This window comes from Notothenia rossii (assembly GCF_949606895.1).
Source record: "Notothenia rossii genome assembly, chromosome: 5".
In the NCBI taxonomy this organism is placed as follows: domain Eukaryota; kingdom Metazoa; phylum Chordata; class Actinopteri; order Perciformes; family Nototheniidae; genus Notothenia; species Notothenia rossii.
The window spans coordinates 11,251,090-11,262,070 of NC_136903.1; the positions used below are offsets into that span (position 1 = coordinate 11,251,090).

General features: G+C 39.6%; 1 protein-coding gene across 2 annotated transcripts; it reads left to right on the forward strand.

The window, feature by feature from the left end:
- Positions 1-602: 602 nt before the first annotated feature.
- Positions 603-10,532, forward strand: parvg (parvin, gamma). Of its 2 annotated transcripts, none has more exons than XM_079680770.1 (13): positions 603-857; positions 1,547-1,656; positions 2,210-2,274; positions 2,875-2,977; positions 3,956-4,099; positions 5,072-5,187; positions 5,297-5,352; positions 5,429-5,463; positions 5,577-5,638; positions 5,942-6,010; positions 6,143-6,244; positions 7,277-7,349; positions 9,482-10,532. In XM_079680770.1, the coding sequence occupies exons 2-13, from the start codon at positions 1,593-1,595 to the stop codon at positions 9,553-9,555; spliced, it is 963 nt and encodes a 320-aa protein (XP_079536896.1). In that variant the 5' UTR covers positions 603-857; positions 1,547-1,592; the 3' UTR covers positions 9,556-10,532. The 2 variants fall into 2 exon arrangements, with proteins under 2 accessions (XP_079536896.1, XP_079536897.1); XM_079680771.1 differs by having other exon boundaries at positions 1,550-1,656.
- Positions 10,533-10,981: the final 449 nt, after the last annotated feature.

Genomic DNA, 10,981 nt, shown 5'->3' on the forward strand with positions numbered 1-10,981 from the left:
AATGCCTGAAATAAAAGAGAATGAGAATTTCATTTTGTCTGTTACGTGTGCGATGGGTTAGATTCGCTTCTGCGTTTTGAGCGAAATTGCCTTTGGAACAACCAATTCCTGCAATTTGGGTTTAGCTAAAGGAATTATAGGTTTATTTTAGACCTTTTATTTTCTTGTCTCCTTCCTTTGTTGCTATGGTAACCTTCCACATCCCCCAAATTGCCCCTTCGTCTGGCTGATGGGTGGTCCTTTTTCTTTTCTCCAACAAATCTGGTTCACATGCAGAGCTTTTATGTTGTGCTGTCTATATTTCTTTCTCTCTTTTTTTTTTGCTGGAGAATGTGAAGACCAGAAGGCGGCAATTGATCCGGTCACAGATGGAGATGTGTGAGTCGAGTCTGAGTGTTTCAAGCCTCTGAGAGTCACGCTTCTGCCGGCCCTCCTGAAGTGTGGTTGTCCAAACAAAACATTTAGCACCGAGCTTTCCCTGTTTCCGTTTTCTCTCTACACCTACTTATTATTAAAGTTTCAAACGCAGTACGTGACTCAGAACATTAACGCCCTTATCTGCAAAACGAGTATCACAAAGAGGAAGTGATACCTTCTTCTTTGCCACATCCTCTCCGTGCTTATCTTCCCTTTCGACCCTGTGACATGTTATTTTCTTTTCAAGCAGGGCTTTGAAATTGAGTGCAGTCAGACCCCTTTGCGCTGATACACTTCACAGGAGGTGGTATTTTTGTTAGATTGCAGCTTTCTCCACTTCTTATACGGCTGTTTTGACAGCTTGTGGAGTTGACATCAGTTGAGAAACTTACTTCAGCGATAGTCACCCAGTTCTGTCGAGTCGCTCTAGAGTTCTAAAGGTAAGGTTATTTAAAAATACTTCTTTTGTTTATGACCTTGTTTGAAAGTTACTGTCAACCTCAGGAAAAGGAAGCACCACATATACAAAACACACAGGAAGAGAAGAGACTCTCACCACCGGTAGCTTCTCTCTTCTACTGATCCAGGAAACAACACTTTGACACACTCCAGGTCACGTCTGTTTTGTCAGAGTGTGTTATTTGTTCACTTTCATTTGTCTTTGACCGTGTGATTCACAAATGTGAGGTAAAGCCCTGCAGATCTGGGGGGCATCGACAGCACTTGATCTGTTGAGCGTGTTGCTGAAAAAGACAAAAGGAAGTGAGGAAGCCAACCATCTTCCTCTTTCAGGTTGACGTGTTTTTGACCAGTTTTGTTGTGTTTTAGAAAATTGTTAGCACCCTCAGACATGAAAAAAACGACTTTCAAATCCCAATTCTAGAAATCCATTGGGTACAAGACTTTTTCACTTTTACCAGGAAAACAGAAAAGTAGAGGTACAAGGCTTTCATGCAACAATAAGCTGCACTCAGCTTCTCCGCTGCTGGTCAGAGTAACTACCCTGCAGCAGTTTGAAATTCAGGACACTTACTGAGACGTTGTTGAAAGAGACTTTCTGCAAAACATGTTGATGGAAAAGGTGTTTCTTTATTCTTCTGTGGCTTATTTTTCAAGCTCTTTCTCTCAGCAGATTTTGCTGACAGGTGTTGAACATCTCACCCTGAGGAAAAGAGATGGAAGCTGACATCTTTGAGTATCACAAAGAGGAAGACACTGTTGACATCAAGTCTTTTCAGGGTATGTGTGCATTCAGTAAACTGCTTCATATCAGGCAATGTTTAACAAGACTTGTGGAATACATTTACATTTTTTTTGGTAAGATTCTCTTGATAAGATACTCACGACTACATGTGCATTGAACTACTTCTTACTGTAGTAGTTCCTCCTGAAATAGGAAGGTTTGAGAGAATTTCACACACAATACTTATTCTGAGTAACCCTCTGTTATCTGCAGGCTTTATTGTTTAATAATTATAATACACAATAATTATAATACACATCACAATTTGTATCATCCTTTTTATGATTTATTTCACAGCTCATGCAAGTTTCACGAATGCAGCTAATTCCTTTTCATACCGTATGAAAATGAAATGAAAAATGCATGTAGGGCATGCATTTAAAAGTACATGTGTATATTGCATTTAAGATGCAAACACATGGGATGTTGCCTCTCAATAAATAAAGTATTTGACTTTCTAGGATGATAAAAGAGCTGTTACTTACCAAGTTTAAGCATTTAAATATATAAGAAAATGTCTCTTTGACCGATGGAGTTTGTTTCACACAGAAGAGAAGCAGAAGCTCATTCAGCCAACGGCTTTAAAAGACCCCAAACTTGCAAAGCTAAAAGAGGTAAGAGATTATTCCGACATCTTCTATTTTACATTTACTGTAACATCAAAACTCATCCTGGACCTCACAGGGAGTTTGTCCTGAGTGGGCTGGAGATGAATGCTACTCAGAAAATACATTACAGAGCCTGCATGTATATTTCTGCAGAGAAGAGCATGAATAATATCTGCCTCAGGGAGAGAGGTGGAAGGATCAGTGAAATTTTAATGAACATAATTATCAGAGGTGATGGGAGACAGATGAGAGATCCACAGCGAGGAGTCGGCACAGTCTGCTGGTTCTGACTTAAAGACGAGGTTTGTATCGGAAAAGATGGCAGCACGAGTGCATCATGCAAGCAGCAGTGAATGAATAAATAATTCAATAAGCCTGACATGTTTCGTATGTAGAGATGGGAAAACACACCAATCAAATATCAGCTATTTTGGAGGGGTATTTTGTATTTGTCATCATTTCCATCCACTTCAGGATCGTATTATCTCTGAAAATCGATGGACAGAATTTATAAAAAACAAGGTTTCATGCTGTTTTTCATTTGCACATTAGAAATGTATGAAGTGTTTGATCTATCTGACTGTGTGATAAATTGTGTTTTGCTAGGCGCTGGTAAATTGGATCAATAGCACTTTGAAACCAGAACACATAGTGGTTCAGAGTCTGGAGGAGGATCTGTACGATGGTCTGGTGCTTCACCACATGCTGTGTGAGTTAATGCACATTGAATGGCTGTGCTGTCATCATTGCTTACTTTCATTTAATCCTTACATTTGAAGATAGAAAAATAACAAATGATCCCCCTTGTTGTTCACCATAAAGCTTGTCATTTATAACAAAGTGCAGTCTTTATATGTCACTCAAACTATAATAATAGTTAAAGCTGCAAGAAGCGATAAACGGGCCTTCGCAAGTCGGGGTTGGGTTACTTCAAGGATTTTACAGGACCACACACACGCACACACACACACACACACACACACACACACACACACACACACACACACACACACACACACACACACACACACACACACACACACACACACACACACACACACACACACACACACACACACACACACACACACACACACACACACACACACACACACACACACACACACACACACACACACACGGTAATAGCCTACCAGGGATAATGCTAAATCTGTTCCTGAATCATAGCAACTCACTGTTAAAGAATTCAGTCATTTTAATAGCTTCCCTCCTCAGAGTAAGGGAAACAGACTTTATCAATATTTTAAGAATTCTGCCTCACCGCCCACTAATGGATACTTTTCAGCAAAGCATCTGATCTGTATTTGTCTTTCATGATTAAAAGAGAACTGAATAATGTGAAAGCTGCGCTGCCTGCCAGAGGCCCCTTACTTACACACACACTCCCTTCTTGACATGTCTTGACCCTGGTCTTGACGTGAGAGGTTTATCTCCGCCACGCTACGGCAAGATCGTACGATATCGACAAAAACTAAAGGATAAGTTGTGATTCTCTAAGTCTTCTGATCACATTTTTCACCAGACCTGTCTAGTGTGCAAAAAATCTCTGTCTTTTGAGCATGCTAATTAATTTGGTAGAAAGAAAAAGAATCCCAAGGATTTCAATAGGTCTTCCCTCCGACTCAGTCGAGCTCAGGCCCTAATAATAATCTTCTGATCTCCACAGCCAGGCTGGCCGGGGTGGATGTGCCCGTGGAGGAGATGGCGCTGACCAGCCCTGCTCAGATACGCAAGCTGGGACTGGTCCTGGAGGAGCTGGACCAGAGACTGGGCCTGCAGGAAGACAGCCCGATCAAGTGGAACGTCAAACGTGAGTCATGCAGCTGGGCTTCAGCAACGAAAGCTCTGGCAACAACTTTGAATTACAACAGGATTTGGTGCTGGCTCAAGGGTGCCATGTTGGCTTACACCAGCTGTGAGGGATTCTGGTGGAGATAAACATGATGGGGTTCTGTTTCTAGTCACCTGTCAGTGGATTATTTGTCTTTGTGCTTGGATAGGAAACCAAAGAATGGTCCCAACTTTAATTTTATTAGCAGCTGGACATTTAGCTAGGAGTTTCCTCCTGCTCTTCTTCTTCTTGTTTCCCTTTTTATTTATAATATTTACACATTTGATAACCGTAATAAGAATATATACAAGACGTTGACACTCCCTTGAGCAGCTGTAAAATGTATTACAGCAGCATAGGCAGAGTCAGGTGGAGTAGAATGAGCAACATCGGCTTCTAATCCCCAGCTCCTCTGTTGATGGACCCGATACTGAACCCCAAATTCCTCCCGAAGGCATAGACATTGTTTTGAGTGCGTGTGTTTCTGCATTAGATTAGATCCTGATGAGCAGTTCTGCACCTTGTATGTCAGCCCTTGTGACGGTATAGAAAGACAGAAGCGATCAACACTCCAGCAACACTTGTAGTATAAAGAACAACTTAACTGTGAGATCAACGTATATTTGTTGGTCTCAATATGTGAGTAATGTTTTTCCCCTTATAAGACAAATAAAATGTCCCTATTGTATAAATACATACACTTGTTATATCTGAAACATTAAGACCATAAATGATAAAAATAGGTTTAAAATTCATTTGTATTTTGAAGGATTGTATCTCAAGTTTCCAGTATTATTTTGTATTTCATTTGGGTGTTCATTTATTTATTAGATTCAAATCCTTTTGGCCTTTCTTTGTTGCTTTTCTGGGAGGTGATGATTTCTGTCACATCAGGAGCAAGCAAGTCATTTTGTGTGTGTGTTTGTTTGTTCTCTGCTGTTCGCCTGTCAGTCATCCACAACAAAGACCTTTTGGCCACTATTCATCTGCTGGTTGCCATGGTGAGATCTTTCCAGCCTGATCTGGATTTGCCTCCCAATGTGAATGTCGAAGTTATTATTATGGAGGTGAGTTTCAGCCCTCCCCCCCCCCCCCCCCCCCCCCTGCTTCAAATCTTAGTTAGACTAAGACACACCTTGTGGGATTGATTTTCAATCATGTTTAACCCTTATGCAGGTGAGCAAAAGTGGAATCAAATCCGATGTACAGACGGAGGTCCTGACAGACGAGAGGTGAGCAGATTTTTGTCCGGTGTGAATCTGTGGATGTCTGGAAAAACAGCTTATATATGTTTTTCTTTCTCAACAGGGAAGCAGGGCCAGAATCCCTTATGAAGTGTGAAAGTGGGTAAAAAAAGTGTCGGAGGTTGAGCGGATTTGACATTTTGAATTTCGTTGAAGCAGCATTAAAGCCCTCGATGACATTAACACATTCTTCTGGCTGTCTTTTCACCCAGGGGAAGATCCCATCGACAAACTGCTGAAGCTTGAGGCTCACAAGGTCAACACGGTGAAGAAGGTACAATAACGAGGGGAGGAGTTAACTGTCTCTTCTCCTCTGGTAGGAAGAGAGCAATGGATGTGGTGTCGAGACATAATAAGTGACTCCTGAAAACAGATCAACTCAGAAAAGAGTGCGTCTTTGGTGTTATGTAGTAAGAACTCAAACCAAATAAAATGTCAAGAAGAGTTTGAACACAATTATTCTCATTATTGATTTTTTATTTTTTTTTATTTGAGCATTTAATATTTTTGCTACATGGATATGTCATCTTAATGAGATCAACCAACTGCCTTACCTATTTTTTTTTTTATTTGAAAGGCCATCTTATACTTTGTCAACCAGAACATGCAAACGCTGGGTCTGCAGGTGGCTAATATGGACAAACAGGTATAAAAACAACAGCACAAATCTGCAAAGACAACATTGTTTATGAGCAAAAATAAGAGACTGCTTCTCTGAGATTATATAACCCTCCTTCGATTATATCACCTTCCAATGTCTGGTGTATTTCCTGTGTAGTTTGCTGACGGTGTGATTCTGCTGCTGCTGATCGGACAGCTGGAAGGCTTCTTCATCCCGCTCTGTGACTTCAATCTGACCCCTGTCAATCACTCTGAGATGGTACAGTATGAATCCAGGATGTAATACATATTCCTGACACTTTGTAAGGGAAATAATCCTCAGAAAAGTGGTATTGTAATCAGTATTCTGCTTGTAGGTGCTCACAGATTAGTTGATGATTGTTCTAGTTCAAAAGTACTACTGTTAGATCATATTCATCATTGTTTTTTTTCTAATTTGAGTATAATTTACCACAGCAAATAGGAGGATGAGTTACATTTCTGAAGCCTGATCTCAAATCGGGCTTATTACAGAAGAAGATATGATTAAATTAATCTTTTACAAGTCCCATATAAAAGTAGATCCATAATTACTTCTGTGTCACTTATAATAATATCTTTGATCTCACTTTAGTTGAAGAGATAGGACGAGTCTATGAAAAAGTTATGACTCTTTTATCATAGATATGAAGAGATAATGAATAACTTACGACAGAAGGAAAAAGAGACTCTGAAACTCCATTTGATAACTAAAGAGCTTCGGGTTATAAACACAATATTGAATATCCTGATTCATAATAAGTTAATATATGCTAATTATATCTGTATGGTTACCACATTTCAATTTTACAACCAATATATTACATTTTACTATCATCAATATTTAAAACTCAACAAATAGGACATATCTGATTCAAAATATTATATAATATATATTATTCTGTGATGAACCATTCTTCATATTAAGTGAGTTGACTTTTTGTTAATTTAAGCTTTTATTTTTTAACTTTTACAACATTTTGAATGCATGACTTGTTCCAGAGTAAATAGAAGAAAGCATATAAACACTAAAGATTAATACTTTAAGATAAGACAAATATAATTCTTTCCACCACTAAGTAGATTGTTGACTATACGTTTTACTACTTACAAATAGTGTAATGTAACGGAACACTTATATATGACAACATAAGGGGATATCCTTCATATTGTCTTTAAAAGTTTATTTTAACACATTTGTTGGTGAACTTTACAACAAAAATGTTGTTTCCTGATTTTGTATTTGACAATTTCTCTTATCTCCGACCTCTAGGTTCACAATGTGACCTTGGCCTTGGATCTCCTTAATAATTTAGGCCTGAAAGTGTCCAGTGTTGATCCACAAGGTGAGGAAATAACACACACAATGTATACACTCTGCCTTGTTGAAAACAGACTTTACTCAAATTAAAATGCCAGGCACAGAGCATGAAAAAAACCCCGAAGTGCTGGCGAGTGAAATGATTGCAACAGAAAAACAGCAGAGCTCCAAGACAAGCTACTAATTCAGATGATATCAGATATCAGGAGCATTTATCTGTGTGACAGGAAAACGCCGGAATCAGTTTGTATATTAGGCGAAGGGGAGGGGGTTGTTGTGCCGGTTTGAGTTAATCTGCAGTGCTCGCTGGAGTGTGGGGTTGACAGTGTTTCGGAGGGAAAGATGGAGTTGCTTACGGAATATAAATGAGTGGGACTGGTGTCTCGATGAGTATCACTGCAGATGATTGGCTCAGTCCAGGGTCATCATCATTCATTTAGGGAGGAGAGGCGAGGGAAACTGTCTCCAGGGGAACCATGGAGCCCAATGATAGACACAGAGATTTAAACTGTAGCTTTGGCTGCATCTACTGTGTGTGTGTGTGTGTGTGTGTGTGTGTGTGTGTGTGTGTGTGTGTGTGTGTGTGTGTGTGTGTGTGTGTGTGTGTGTGTGTGTGTGTGTGTGTGTGTGTGTGTGTGTGTGTGTGTGTGTGTGTGTGTGTGTGTGTGTGTGTGTGTGTGTGTGTGGAAGATATGATATCTGTATTTATGAGCTGTGCTACTGTATCCAGTTATCAGCCAGATCCGAGGATGTATCTGTAAAAAGTCCTCATTAAAGTTTCTGTTTGTCAGTTCCAATTCGCAGCTGCAATGTTATCAGATTTTCTACAGTAAAATCTGAAGTTTGTGGCATAAGCTTACAAGTGTTACCAAACATGTTAATAATTACACAACTGTGAAAGCGTTACGTTGTGGGCAATTTTGGGAAATTCTGCTTTCTTCTGGGTTTAATAATGTAAGCACATGGTTCTTGGCAGGCTGGTGTTCATATATCTGGTTGAAAAAATATATATTTGAGCTAAAACTGTAAATAGGGTAAAGACTTTTGCACTTATTAACTACATTTTCACTTTCAGTTTATAAAAAAATGAATAAATGCATAAAATACAAAACGAGCAAACGTCAAAAGGGTTTGGTGGTAGAATAGGGAGCAACCCGCTGAATCCAAAGCAGTGCTTTTAAAAAGAAATATCATAATCCTTCAATATCTTAACATACATAAAACCTGGTCTACACAGAGATGTTTTTCTCAGCTTGTTGTGGAAAAGCCAGCACAGTGACAGAGCCCTGACGTCAACCAATCCTCGGGATGAACTGTAACACCGACCTCACTAATGCTCCTGTGAGTGAATGGAAGCAAATCCCTGCTGCCAGGTTGCAATAAAATATATAAATCCTAAATAAAAGGCGTGTCATATAGAAGACTGTTATTGCTACATGTTGAAGCCTGTGGTTTTGGAAAGACATTGAGATCAACAATGACATACAGGTGTAATGTTTGGGCTTCCACTTTTGGTCATGTGGAGTAAATCAATTAAAAAAGAAGTAGTGAGTGAGTCAGTGAGCTACCGACTTATCTAAGTGTGTGGATCAATCAATATCAAATGGATCCACTCCACTTCCCTGCTGATCCATTATTGACAAGACGCCCTCTGTATTCTCTCCCAGCTTGAATCCCAATCTAAAACTTCCCCACAATATTGCCTGCCAGCCATACAGCCTGTAATTGTAAAGTAAACCCCCCCAACATGATAACTGTTCATAAAGACTAGCACAATTAATCTAAGCCAGGAGCAAGGGGCTAATTTAATTCATTTTAAGTGTCTTTTTAATTACCGGCATAATTGCTGCGATGGAAAGAGGAACTAAGGGTCTAAAATGGGAGCGCGGTGCGTGCATGAATTAGGTTATCCAATGGTGGAGTCCATCTTAATGTCACTTTCATTCAGTTAGTGCCTCTCACAACAGAGTGCAATTTTATTCCAAGGGCGTATTGATGACATTTCCATCTAATGTTTTGCCCTCCTGATCTATGGCCTGTTTGGATGTGAGTGTGGGATTAGTTATGAGCCAATGTTAGTAAAAGCATTTCACTGCCTCAATGACTTGGTGGGTGCTGATGGTGCATTATAAATACTCATTAAATGTTTCCTGACAGATATTGTTTCTCAGGACGTCACTGCCACCTTGAAGGTCCTGTACGCTCTGTTCAAGAAGCACAAAGGGAAATGAGAGACGAAGAGGAGCTCAACAACCACGGGAAAAAACCAGAGTGGAAGTGTTGACCAGCTGGTGGTTTCTTCTGTCTCTAAACTGTAAATACTGTACATTATTTAAACAGGACATTTTGAAACATTCAAATGTTTTTATAGACATTTTCTAAGGCTTTCAAGATGCTTTAAAATAACATAGGCTGGGGGTATGATGTCATTTAATATATGGATAACCATATACAATCTGTCTTTACTTGAAGAGACTCACAGTGTTGGGCTCTATGAAAGATGACATACTGTACATTGTTGTGTAAAGGGTGAGAGAAGAGCTCGAAAGGGAACTTGAATCCCTGCTTACAGAATTTTCTCACCGGCACACAGCTGACCAATCTCTGTGTGAAGTGGGTGTGAATAATCGATCATTGGTTTTTGAAAAGAGTCAGAAATGGTTGGACACAGCTTCTCTAAGCTGACGTCTGTAAAATGTGAAAAGCAGTGAAGGAGCATATCGGCCCCTTGAAATGTAACCTTCTTTATTCATATTTAAATTTGGTCTATTCTATAATATTGTACATGTTAGTGTAGCCTTTGTTATTTCCTTTATTCAACCGTCTCTTGCTCTCTTTACACCACTCTATTTCCATTTCAGTGTGACACTGCTGCAACACGCCTCTTTTAATTCTTGCTTTAGGAAACCATCGTCCTTGAGTGCCTCCTCTCAAACAAACAATGTGAATGCATTCCTCTGCTTCCTCTATGTGTTCCTGCTGACATTCTGCGACCTCCTCTTTTTGTAGTCTGTGGAGGCTTTTGTCATTTCTGTCTCTATTTTTGTGTGTGCCAATGAATTGTTCTCAACTCAATGTCACACAAATGTGGAGAGGGTGCGGCAGGCAGCCATCGAGGGAGGCTCGAAAATGAGAGCCAGACAATAGACGTGATTTCATCAAAGCATATTTTGCAAATTACGTGTTAAATAAAAAATAAAAAAGTGAACTGGGAAAATCCACTTAATTCTCCTCTGGTGTCGCAAAGAGGGGTAATTTCTGTGTTTGAAATATATTTATGCAAACCGTTCGTGACTTGTTAAATAATGTCTCTCGCGCACTGACGATCTGGTTTAGTTTTTCTACATGAATCTTGTGTCTTAGCAAATTGCAGCGTGAACAATTGTTGTTGTCTTGAGGTTAAACAAACAACAAACAGTAACAACCGCCACTTTCACACTTTTTATTCAGTTCGCCCCGTTTCCATGCAGATGTGTTGTTGACATTCAAGAAGCCAATCTATTTGTTTCCACCAAGGTGATAGAAAATAGTCTGAATTCACATTTTATTTCCCCTGACATTTCAAAAGGTTTGCATAAAATTTGCCTCGCAGTCGGGTGGAAACAGATAGAAAGAGACATTGGAAGTGCGTGTTGCTCGTGGTAACCATGTAAATTG

Excerpts from the sequence above, each read along its gene's own strand:
- parvg (XM_079680770.1), top strand. The coding sequence starts at position 1,593 with ATGGAAGCTGACATCTTTGAGTATCACAAAGAGGAAGACACTGTTGAC. Across the intron at positions 4,100-5,071 it reads GATCAAGTGGAACGTCAAAC|TCATCCACAACAAAGACCTT; the intron begins GTGAGTCATGCA and ends TTCGCCTGTCAG. Across the intron at positions 6,011-6,142 it reads TGGCTAATATGGACAAACAG|TTTGCTGACGGTGTGATTCT; the intron begins GTATAAAAACAA and ends TTTCCTGTGTAG.